At 30.7% G+C, this 13,003-nt stretch overlaps 1 protein-coding gene across 1 annotated transcript; it reads right to left on the reverse strand.

The window, feature by feature from the left end:
* Window positions 1–942: 942 nt before the first annotated feature.
* Window positions 943–10,729, reverse strand: LOC108913013 (zinc finger protein 585A-like). The gene is made up of 9 exons (XM_023455917.1): window positions 10,564–10,729; window positions 9,946–10,492; window positions 9,543–9,880; window positions 7,928–8,071; window positions 6,294–6,458; window positions 5,676–6,222; window positions 5,273–5,610; window positions 3,657–3,800; window positions 943–2,364 (listed from the first exon to the last, which is right to left on the reverse strand). The coding sequence occupies exons 1-9, from the start codon at window positions 10,717–10,719 to the stop codon at window positions 2,014–2,016; spliced, it is 2,730 nt and encodes a 909-aa protein (XP_023311685.1). The 5' UTR covers window positions 10,720–10,729; the 3' UTR covers window positions 943–2,013.
* Window positions 10,730–13,003: the final 2,274 nt, after the last annotated feature.

Raw genomic sequence — 13,003 nt, forward strand, 5'->3', positions numbered from 1 at the left:
GCACTTAGGAACCAATTGCAAAATTCAAGACGATTGGGGAAATCAGCTGCTTCTAAAGCTTGAACTTTTTGAAAATGTGTTATGTTAACTCCTTTGCGGGAAAAATGCGGGAGATATGGAGGGTGGTAGATTTGAATAAACGCTTTAAATTGTTAGGTAATGGTTTTGTAACCGTGTGTAGTGTATTTTGTATATTCGGGTATTTAGTGTGCCGACTTTTTTTATTTGATAAAATACAGTGTGCCTACAAACCTCTGCTTTATTTATTTTCTTTTAACGAAAGTTGACTTCGAGAAGTCAGGCTTGTTAAAACATTTTGCACTAAGTTAATACAATTATTAAAATTAGTTATAATAAAATGCAGCATGATCCTTTATTTACTTGCATTTTATTGGTTTCGTACATATGTATCCGTATACTAAAGCAGATTAATTAAATGTGAACCACAGATTATGATGTGAACTTGGCAACGCTGTTCGCTTCAGCTGACGATTTGTTCGTGACATTACGTTACAAAATTTTCCGAGCATCCGGGCATCTGGCAGGGCCGCCCTCTTAGCGGGAGTTATGGGTTGATTTCCTTCATTTTTAAAAGTCGAGTAAAATTTTTTTTTTTTCCGATTTTCTGTCTTTATTAAGCCTTCCGAACACGTGGTTAAAATTAATGACATTTTGACTGAATCACCCTGTATACTGTTATGAGGAGAAATGTCATTTGCTTTCAGAATATGATTAAAACATGAACCAAGTTGAGTTAAAAGTTATTTATATGCACTACACAATAACACTTTACAGAACTTATGTAGGTAACTTTGTTGTGGTTTTCGAGATATCGCGAGTATTAAAAGGAACACCCTGTATAAGGTGAAATAAAATAAAATAATCTAATCTAGTTGAACATTTATTCACCATTTCGAGAGATCATAAACTATTAACATCTAATTTGCTATACATATATTATTGTCTTATACATATAAGTATGTATGGTCAGTCTACACAACAACATTGGTTTTGACAGTTTATATTTTATTTAAAAATCACATTTCCAACAAAAAATTCCCACAGGTTTATTTTACAAAACTAATAGTTTTAGAGTTATTTTTTACTTATTCAATTCTGTATTAACTCATATTAGGTTAAAAAAACGTAACTCTAGAATAATTCGTTTTTCTTAAAAAATCACTACAAATTAAAAGCACTGATCAAATTTTCAACTCGTGCTGTGTGACTGGCTGACGTATTTATACGTTAACTCAATGAATTTTTACCTTTAATTAGACAAATCATAGTCCCAAGTTTCATCAGATGTGCTGTTTCTTTTAAATTTTAACCCTCTGTATCTCAGAAACAAAGCTTCCTATGCCACATGTTTATATGAGAATTTAACTTAAAATCATTTGTACCATCTGATTAAAATCTGGACCACCCTGTATACTGTTATGTTATTTGCATTCAAAATACGATGAAAACGTGAACCAAGCTCAAAATAAAAATTATTTATGTACTACACAACACTTTACAAAACTTAGGTTTTGGTATTCGATATATCGCGAGCTTTAAAATAAACACCCTGTGTAACGTAAAAAAGGTAAAATTTAAATGAGAAATAAAAATAATCTAATGTAATTGAACATTTATTCACCAATTTGAGAGATCATAAACTATTAACATCTAATTTGCTACACATATATTATTGTCTTATATGTATGGTCAGTCTACACATCATTGTGATTTTTGGTTTTATCCATAGCATTCTTATTTAAGAAAGGTGTATTGAGAAAAACTATCTAACAACACTGTATACAGATACCATTAGAACATAATTTCTGGAAAATCGTCATATTTAAAAAAAAGAAAATAAATAAAAAAAATTCAAACAAAAAAAATCAATGTCTTATTTGTTGTTTTCACGTAAAATGTGCTACTCAAATACAAATATGACGAACAAACGTAATAAAATTTTCAATTTTATTTTCTGGAGTACTTGAGTACTGTGAAAAAAAAAACAACCAATTATGTCTCTTCTTGAATGACATTTCCATTCTTTCTAACTATATGACTTTTCTTGTGTGTCGCTAAAGCCCCTGACTGAGCAAATCTATGACCACAAATATTACAAACATAGGGCTTTTCGCCGGTATGTACACGTATATGAGCTTTCAGACCCTGACTTTCAACAAACCTTTTCCCACAGTAAACGCACATGTGATTACGTTCTCCAGTATGCGACCTCAAGTGGACTTTTAGATGGCTCGATGTAGCGTACTGCTTATGACAATGGCTGCAGGAGAATGGTTTTTCTCCTGTGTGAGACCTCAGGTGAGTGCTAAGATCGCCAGATCTCGCAAAAGTCTTCCCACAAACCTAAATATACATATTTTTTTTATAAAAATATTTAATTTACTTTATATATAAAAAATTGTAAAGCATTATTGTTTGAAAAATATCTATGTTAATCAAGATTATGTTAAAGGTAACATTTATTAGAGTAATAAAGAATTTATATTTTTCAGCTGAAAGTTTCTGATAAATTACTAAGCACATTACCCTTAGGATAAATTGAGCACATATCAGGGGCCCCCCAAATAATTTCAGCATAATAAGTAACAGCGGATGCAATATTTCTACAATAAAGGAAATACATAATATTCTCAAATAGGATTAATTATTATTTCTACAATTTGCTAAATATCGCCAAAACTTGTAAATAAATTTAGATGTGTAGAATTTGTTTAAAATTTTTTAGAATTTTTACTAAAAAAATTTTAGTACAAAAATTTCATGAGGGTCATGAAATTTTCCAGTGAAAATTTCCCAAATCTAAAAATGTCCAAAATTTAAATAAAAACAATCAAATTTATATGTATATTTGCACTCACTGGAACACTGGTGATAATTTTAAAATTATAAAAAAAGCAGAACTCCTGCAGAACATAAACATTTGATTAAATAAATATTTTCTGTGAACACATCAGCAAAATCATCCAGCCATATTAGTTGTGAAAAATTTGAAATTAGACTCATTGTCCTAGAATCAAACAAATTTTTATGCCTCAGGAAAATTTAAAAAACAATTCTTCCCCTCAATATTTGGCTATAAACAGATTTTAGAAATAAATTTAAGTTAATTGAATAGTAGTTACTTTATGAGAGTTTTTTAAGATTTTTTTCAGACAGAAATTTTTTAGAGTAAAAATTTCCAGAAAAAAAATCCAAAATATGAAAATGTATAAAATCTAGATTCAAACATCTAAATGTGAGTCCTTGCACGTGTTGTGTCTCTTGTCTGATAGCAAAAAAAAATTAAAAACTAAACTCACACCAGTTATAAACAGGTATAACAACTAAATAATTAGGTATGAATATTTTGAATTTTGTCTTGAATTGTCCTTAGAAGAACTGGCTTTGATCCCAATTAAAATTCCCCAAATTCACAGTTTGCCAAGGTATTGTTATAGTATAATGCGCTACTGCAAATGAATTAGATATTTTTATGCTGGTTCAAGAGACTCAGTTTTGTAGAAAATATAATGAATTAGTTTTTGTCATGTATTGAATCTATATTGGTTTGAACAATAAATGGGTTAAGTATTTGTAAAGCATTTACCTGACATTGGTTTGAACAATAAATGGGTAATTATTTGAAAAGCATTTACCTGACATACATATGGCTTTATTCCTGTGTGAATTCTAAGATGGATCTCCATTTGGCTATGTTGAGTGAAACCTTTATGGCAAATCATGCACATGTATGGTAATTCTCCAGTATGCTGCCTCATATGTATTTTCACGTAGTGACTCTAAAAAACGCATATTTCAATATTTTCAAATATTTTTATCATCTACAAAGCTTTCAGAAATAATTACAAGCCAAGTGACCGCCGAGCTTAGGCAATCAACATTGCACGACTGGTATTGTCAACTAAAAATCCCTAAATCTTAGCGTCACCAATATTAATACCTTATTTACAATGACCTATGACAAACTGTTGCAGGTACACTCATGATAATGCGGCTGCTGATTGGATGAATAAAATGTAAAAATTAGACCAATCACAAGCTGGTAAAACAGAATACTGTGTTTTAATGAAACCTTGATCTTATTGTTTCGATAACTTTTAATTTTACCAAAATTCAATAACCAACGCGAAGGAAATATACAAACGAACAAATGAATACATGATGGAATAAGTTATGATGGAATCAGTTAGGAAGTCTCTGCATATTAATTCACTAAACTTTCAAGAAAATTAGATATCCAAGTATTTTTAAAACAAATGGAAACATCAAAAACATGACTAAATGACTTTTTAACAAAAAAATAACGAGGAGGTAGGGGGAATAAGGTTGTAACATTTAAGCGAGGGTGTACACAACAATCAGTGGCTGACTATTTTAGTGAAAAAAAAAATATTTATACACCTATCTACCTACAATGATAATGTATTAATAACAATATGTTCTTGTTTACTTAAAAAGCTGCTGGCTGTCTCCCGTGTGTGATTTCGTTAATATTCACAATGTATTTAAGTATGCAAAAATATTTCAGGATGTTATTTCTTAGATTATTTTGAGAAGAAAAGTTCTATGAACCTATCTTCTAAATAATTTAGTTTTTATAAATGACGTTAAAATTTTTGAATAATATTATTTATACAAATATATCTGAAGATATTTGTAGTCGATTAGTGAAATTTGGGTCAATGATTACTAAGTAAAAGTATATGAATACAATTATGTCAACCAGTGGCGAAATACAAGTAGATACTGCTACCCTAACAAAAATTTTGTTGGTGTTAAGTATTTCAGATTATGATAAATACATTTGATTTTTTAACTGTATTTCGTGTTCAAGTTACTACTTTTTTAATTCAAAATAAACTTATATTACAGTTGAATAAATACACATTGTAAACACAATTATTATAAGAATTTTGTGATTATAAGTATAATTTTAAATACCTACAGTTTCATTATCAAATATTTAAAAATATTATTGAATTATCTATTGGCATAGAAATTTTGAATTTTCTAAGGAGCATCACATCTAAAAAAATTTAAATTCTCAACGACCTGTCTGAAGTTTTGACAATGTATTTAAAAACATATTTATAACAAAAGATTCCACTACATTTTTTTCTCTGAAATGAGTAGTTTTAAAGTTATTGTTTATTGTTCCTTTAGTTATAAAAAATAATCGAACATAGTTCTGTTTGAAAATAGAATGGAGGAGAATCTTGGATATTCTATAAATCTTTTTAATAGTAGGTACCTGTGTGAAAGTCTTGCCGCAAGTATGACAAACAAATGGCCTCTCACCAGTATGCACCCTCAAATGTTTCTTTAGAACAAACGAATGTGAGAAAGACTTGTTACAAATGTTGCAAACATGATTTTTTTCACCTGTGTGTGACTTCATGTGACTTCTCAATCCATTAGGATCTGAGAATTTTTTGCTACAGATGTCGCAAGTTATCGGTTTTTCACCTGTGTGAATACGCATGTGAATTGCCAATACATTGGCTTCATAGAAGCCTTTTCCACACGCTGAACAAATGTGTCTCTTTTCACCTCTGTGTTTTCTTAAGTGACGGGTTAAGCTCCCCGATTCTGAAAAAAAAAGAATAGTTTTATCAGAAAAGTAGTTTGTTTATTATAAAAGAGTATGTACCTACCTGAGAAACTTTTGTTACACATAGTGCAAGGAAATGGTTTCAGCTGTAAATGTATTCTGACGTGCCTTCTTAATATTTTGGCATCATTAAATAACTTATTACAAAGTGTACATTTCGGCACACCATCGCTGGGATGACCTATTTTATGTGTTTGGAGATCTGCTTCTAATTTAAAAGTTTCTGAACAAATACTACATTTGTAAATATTGTCTTTCAAAAGTTGGCTGGTATCTTCGATGTTAAGGTCATCATCATCACAATTATTAATATGTTCTTCTAATATCTCTTTGATTTGTTTGTCAACTATATCTATAACATTTTTGTCTTCTCTTGGAAGATCATAATTAATATTTATGTTTGGATCACAGAGATCGGTTCGTAATAAATCATTTAAGTTTATTTCAATATCATCTAACTTATAACGTGAAAGGTATTCCAGTAAAATGTTATGTGACTTGATACATAAGTTTTTAAAATTATGGGCTCTTAATAATTCTGCTTTGCACTGTGTACAGATTAAACTCGGTAATTTGTCATCGTTGTTTATCTACAAAATAAGTTTTTTAAGATTGTAAGTATTCTACATTCTACGTAGACAAAACCAGTGTTCTAGCTTACTTCTAAGGAAGTACAATAAGTGAACATGTTTTTAATGTCAGGATGGTAAATTGATACCATATTATCGTTTTCATTTAAACAAGCTCTACATGTTTTATCATATTTAATTAATGAAACCGGGTTTATACTTGGATCATCATTTTTTTCAATTTCCATATTACTCTTGTTAATTTACAACTTTTTGAAAATTAAGGTTAAAGTAAATCAAAAATAGTTTCGTTTCTATTTTTTTCTTTATACAGTTGGCAATCTAAATCCAAATTAAATTTAATGCGGAGCTGCGTTCAGAAATAATCTGAGAAGTTTGGAGCTTAAAGCTATCCTCAGGGTTGCCAGAGAAATTTTTCACTATAATATCTATTATTGCCACTAGATGGAAATACACTAGCAAAATACCTCCATCTGTTTGAAATAATAGTATATTATGCAACGATCATGTAATGATGGTTATTAATACACGAGCATTAACCACATACTTCTATCCTATACTGATCATTTTGCAATTGACCAGGGCCCGAGAACTTATACTTGAAAATATGGGGACACTGGGAACCACGTGACTTGAGATGGATATACAAGTTGGGGAAAGAGTCTATAGATGTCGCCACAAAGATTTTGTAGAATAAATTTTGACAATTGCAATTATGAATCATTTCATGTCATTCATGNTCGCCAAAACTTGTAAATAAATTTAGATGTGTAGAATTTGTTTAAAATTTTTTAGAATTTTTACTAAAAAAATTTTAGTACAAAAATTTCATGAGGGTCATGAAATTTTCCAGTGAAAATTTCCCAAATCTAAAAATGTCCAAAATTTAAATAAAAACAATCAAATTTATATGTATATTTGCACTCACTGGAACACTGGTGATAATTTCAAAATTATAAAAAAAGCAGAACTCCTGCAGAACATAAACATTTGATTAAATAAATATTTTCTGTGAACACATCAGCAAAATCATCCAGCCATATTAGTTGTGAAAAATTTGAAATTAGACTCATTGTCCTAGAATCAAACAAATTTTTATGCCTCAGGAAAATTTAAAAAACAATTCTTCCCCTCAATATTTGGCTATAAACAGATTTTAGAAATAAATTTAAGTTAATTGAATAGTAGTTACTTTATGAGAGTTTTTTAAGATTTTTTTCAGACAGAAATTTTTTAGAGTAAAAATTTCCAGAAAAAAAATCCAAAATATGAAAATGTATAAAATCTAGATTCAAACATCTAAATGTGAGTCCTTGCACGTGTTGTGTCTCTTCTCTGATAGCAAAAAAAAATTAAAAACTAAACTCACACCAGTTATAAACAGGTATAACAACTAAATAATTAGGTATGAATATTTTGAATTTTGCCTTGAATTGTCCTTAGAAGAAATGGCTTTGATGCCAATTAAAATTCCCCAAATTCACAGTTTGCCAAGGTATTGTTATAGTATAATGCGCTACTGCAAATGAATTAGATATTTTTATGCTGGTTCAAGAGACTCAGTTTTGTAGAAAATATAATGAATTAGTTTTTGTCATGTATTGAATCTATATTGGTTTGAACAATAAATGGGTTAAGTATTTGTAAAGCATTTACCTGACATTGGTTTGAACAATAAATGGGTAATTATTTGTAAAGCATTTACCTGACATACATATGGCTTTATTCCTGTGTGAATTCTAAGATGGATCTCCATTTGGCTATGTTGAGTGAAACCTTTATGGCAAATCATGCACATGTATGGTAATTCTCCAGTATGCTGCCTCATATGTATTTTCACGTAGTGACTCTAAAAAACGCATATTTCAATATTTTCAAATATTTTTATCATCTACAAAGCTTTCAGAAATAATTACAAGCCAAGTGACCGCCGAGCTTAGGCAATCAACATTGCACGACTGGTATTGTCAACTAAAAATCCCTAAATCTTAGCGTCACCAATATTAATACCTCATTTACAATGACCTATGACAAACTGTTGCAGGTACACTCATGATAATGCGGCTGCTGATTGGATGAATAAAATGTAAAAATTAGACCAATCACAAGCTGGTAAAACAGAATACTGTGTTTTAATGAAACCTTGATCTTATTGTTTCGATAACTTTTAATTTTACCAAAATTCAATAACCAACGCGAAGGAAATATACAAACGAACAAATGAATACATGATGGAATAAGTTATGATGGAATCAGTTAGGAAGTCTCTGCATATTAATTCACTAAACTTTCAAGAAAATTAGATATCCAAGTATTTTTAAAACAAATGGAAACATCAAAAACATGACTAAATGACTTTTTAACAAAAAAATAACGAGGAGGTAGGGGGAATAAGGTTGTAACATTTAAGCGAGGGTGTACACAACAATCAGTGGCTGACTATTTTAGTGAAAAAAAAAATATTTATACACCTATCTACCTACAATGATAATGTATTAATAACAATATGTTCTTGTTTACTTAAAAAGCTGCTGGCTGTCTCCCGTGTGTGATTTCGTTAATATTCACAATGTATTTAAGTATGCAAAAATATTTCAGGATGTTATTTCTTAGATTATTTTGAGAAGAAAAGTTCTATGAACCTATCTTCTAAATAATTTAGTTTTTATAAATAAGACGTTAAAATTTTTGAATAATATTTATACAAATATATCTGAAGATATTTGTAGTCGATTAGTGAAATTTGGGTCAATGATTACTAAGTAAAAGTATATGAATACAATTATGTCAACCAGTGGCGAAATACAAGTAGATACTGCTACCCTAACAAAAATTTTGTTGGTGTTAAGTATTTCAGATTATGATAAATACATTTGATTTTTTAACTGTATTTCGTGTTCAAGTTACTACTTTTTTAATTCAAAATAAACTTATATTACAGTTGAATAAATACACATTGTAAACACAATTATTATAAGAATTTTGTGATTATAAGTATAATTTTAAATACCTACAGTTTCATTATCAAATATTTAAAAATATTATTGAATTATCTATTGGCATAGAAATTTTGAATTTTCTAAGGAGCATCACATCTAAAAAAATTTAAATTCTCAACGACCTGTCTGAAGTTTTGACAATGTATTTAAAAACATATTTATAACAAAAGATTCCACTACATTTTTTTCTCTGAAATGAGTAGTTTTAAAGTTATTGTTTATTGTTCCTTTAGTTATAAAAAATAATCGAACATAGTTCTGTTTGAAAATAGAATGGAGGAGAATCTTGGATATTCTATAAATCTTTTTAATAGTAGGTACCTGTGTGAAAGTCTTGCCGCAAGTATGACAAACAAATGGCCTCTCACCAGTATGCACCCTCAAATGTTTCTTTAGAACAAACGAATGTGAGAAAGACTTGTTACAAATGTTGCAAACATGATTTTTTTCACCTGTGTGTGACTTCATGTGACTTCTCAATCCATTAGGATCTGAGAATTTTTTGCTACAGATGTCGCAAGTTATCGGTTTTTCACCTGTGTGAATACGCATGTGAATTGCCAATACATTGGCTTCATAGAAGCCTTTTCCACACGCTGAACAAATGTGTCTCTTTTCACCTCTGTGTTTTCTTAAGTGACGGGTTAAGCTCCCCGATTCTGAAAAAAAAAGAATAGTTTTATCAGAAAAGTAGTTTGTTTATTATAAAAGAGTATGTACCTACCTGAGAAACTTTTGTTACACATAGTGCAAGGAAATGGTTTCAGCTGTAAATGTATTCTGACGTGCCTTCTTAAAATTTTGGCATCATTAAATAGCTTATTACAAAGTGTACATTTCGGCACACCATCGCTGGGATGACCTATTTTATGTGTTTGGAGATCTGCTTCTAATTTAAAAGTTTCTGAACAAATACTACATTTGTAAATATTGTCTTTCAAAAGTTGGCTGGTATCTTCGATGTTAAGGTCATCATCATCACAATTATTAATATGTTCTTCTAATATCTCTTTGATTTGTTTGTCAACTATATCTATAACATTTTTGTCTTCTCTTGGAAGATCATAATTAATATTTATGTTTGGATCACAGAGATCGGTTCGTAATAAATCATTTAAGTTTATTTCAATATCATCTAACTTATAACGTGAAAGGTATTCCAGTAAAATGTTATGTGACTTGATACATAAGTTTTTAAAATTATGGGCTCTTAATAATTCTGCTTTGCACTGTGTACAGATTAAACTCGGTAATTTGTCATCGTTGTTTATCTACAAAATAAGTTTTTTAAGATTTTAAGTATTCTACATTCTACGTAGACAAAACCAGTGTTCTAGCTTACTTCTAAGGAAGTACAATAAGTGAACATGTTTTTAATGTCAGGATGGTAAATTGATACCATATTATCGTTTTCATTTAAACAAGCTCTACATGTTTTATCATATTTAATTAATGAAACCGGGTTTATACTTGGATCATCATTTTTTTCAATTTCCATATTACTCTTGTTAATTTACAACTTTTTGAAAATTAAGGTTAAAGTAAATCAAAAATAGTTTCGTTTCTATTTTTTTCTTTATACAGTTGGCAATCTAAATCCAAATTAAATTTAATGCGGGGCTGCGTTCAGAAATAATCTGAGAAGTTTGGAGCTTAAAGCTCTCCTCAGGGTTGCCAGAGAAATTTTATCTATAATATCTATTATTGCCACTAGATGGAAATACACTAGCAAAATACCTCCATCTGTTTGAAATAAAAGTATGTAATAAAACTGAAAAATCAAATATTTCGGTAAATATCATTACCATGTAATGGAAATAAAACAAGTGATACTAGATCAAATAATTACTACCATCATTTAGAAAACTAAATAAAAGTTAAACAGCTAGTCCCTACAAATAGGTATATTAAAAATCGTCAAAAAATCGCCAGTCGTTATGTGAAATTTTTGGAAACCATTTGAGTATGTTTGTATCGCCACAATGGCGTTAAATCTGGTAACTCTGGCTCTCTGAATATATTGGCATTTCCTAAGCTAAGATCGCTATAAAGAAGTGGTTGTCAAGAAACCTTTATATACTTTGAATGAGATGACCAATGCCACTTCAGTTTCTCTTAAGGCGCTAATACATCAGCGTTATCAATTTGATTGCCATTATCCAACTCAATATTAGTTATTAACAATTTAAATAATTTCTGCGTGAGTATATAACATGCAGAAACACAATTCGGTCTACAACTTTTGATTGTGTAGTTAGGTAAATCGAGTGTTTTGAATGCTGCCACAAAATATAGTGGTCAAAATTTCGGTTCAGATGCGACTAAATTATAACTTTATGATTTACCTACAAGTAAGAGCAAGAAGCTGTTCTAATGTGATAATCGTATCAAGGAACAACATATTTAGTACACAAAAAAATTATATGAAATTCATCAAGTGCATGCATAAGCAGAATTAGCAGTGTAATAATTAAACTAATTTAATTTTAAATAGGTAGATCTCTTGCACACATATATTTTTGTTCTCAAAGCTATAAAACAGTCTCATTATTAAAATTCTGCACCTTTTTCAAATTTTTGTAACGTAAAATTTTATTACCTAAAGTGTACAATTAAATTACATATTCATTTTGAACAGGGGCGTAGCTACGGGGGCAGGGGTGTGCACAGCCCACCCCAGAAAGCCGGGTGCCTACCCCAGTAAAAAGATCTAATATTATCTTTGTCATATCGGTAACTTGGTGACTGTGACGTTTTTTTTATTGTTTTTAGAATCAAATCAAAATGTGTTCAAACATTATATCGGTAAGTCGCTAATTGCGAAAGCTTTTTTTTAGAGGCCTCCATAGGGCTTGTAGCTACGCTCATGATTAAAATAGTGCAATATTAAAGATATAGCAATATATGTTGCCACGAGCCACAACTGAAGTTAATGTTTCATGTTGATCAAACATACGACCGTATCAAAGTCAATGTACTAAACTTTGGCACCGAAAAGCAGAGTTTTTGTCAGTGCAAGAGTCTAATCGTATAAAAGAACAATTTTACAAAAAAGTGCCGTTCTAGTTTGTATATATCGAAAAGTGCCAATATTTTCTCAAGGTACCTTCCACGACTTTTAATACAAATGCATAGAAAAAGTACCTATCAAAAAGTCAACACATATTTATATTTTAGTCGACATACTATAACATCTCGAAAATATACAGGGTGATTCATTAACAATGGGAAAATCGAAAGCTGAAGATACTACATGTAAAATGGTGACCATTGGCGTAAACATGCCTCTGAAAGTTGATAGTTTCGGAAATACAGGGTGTTGAAAGTTAAAATTTTAAATCGTTTTTTTTGCGATTATTCTGAAAATATGTAGGTTAGGCACTTGAAAGTTTGTGAAACTATGTTTTTTTAAGCGACGCGCGCCATTATTCCATGACTAGAAATTGGCCTCAATGATTTGTGATCGAGGGGGATTATCCCTCTTTATCCTGCCTCATCTCGTGTAGGCCTGGACAGCCTTCGTAGGTGGGCCCCATCCGTCGTCTACCCCGACCGCAAATGCGGCCGGTGTAGGCGCTTTGTGGGACCTCCTTTTGTCCTGGCTGGGCCCCGCCGGCTAGGGCCCTTTCTTCTGGCGCTCTTCTTGCTTCGCCGGCTCGTCTGTGTAAACCCCGGGGGTAGTGTCATGTTTATGTGTGGTATGGTTGGGTAGGGTAGTGCGGCTATGCAGCCTGGGATGCGCTTTGCTAAGGTGGCCCTTAGGCTAGCGCGGGAGGGGAGGG

Source organism: Anoplophora glabripennis, unplaced genomic scaffold (assembly GCF_000390285.2).
Source record: "Anoplophora glabripennis isolate ALB-LARVAE unplaced genomic scaffold, Agla_2.0 scaffold982, whole genome shotgun sequence".
In the NCBI taxonomy this organism is placed as follows: Eukaryota; Metazoa; Arthropoda; class Insecta; order Coleoptera; family Cerambycidae; genus Anoplophora; species Anoplophora glabripennis.

Bases quoted from the DNA above. Each gene is read 5' to 3' on its own strand.
- LOC108913013 (XM_023455917.1), bottom strand. From the start codon at position 10,719: ATGGAAATTGAAAAAAATGATGATCCAAGTATAAACCCGGTTTCATTA. The intron at 9,881-9,945 runs GTAGGTACATAC...TTTTTTTTTCAG, and splicing joins GTGTAACAAAAGTTTCTCAG to AATCGGGGAGCTTAACCCGT. The intron at 8,072-9,542 runs GTACCTACTATT...TGCGTTTTTTAG, and splicing joins GCGGCAAGACTTTCACACAG to AGTCACTACGTGAAAATACA.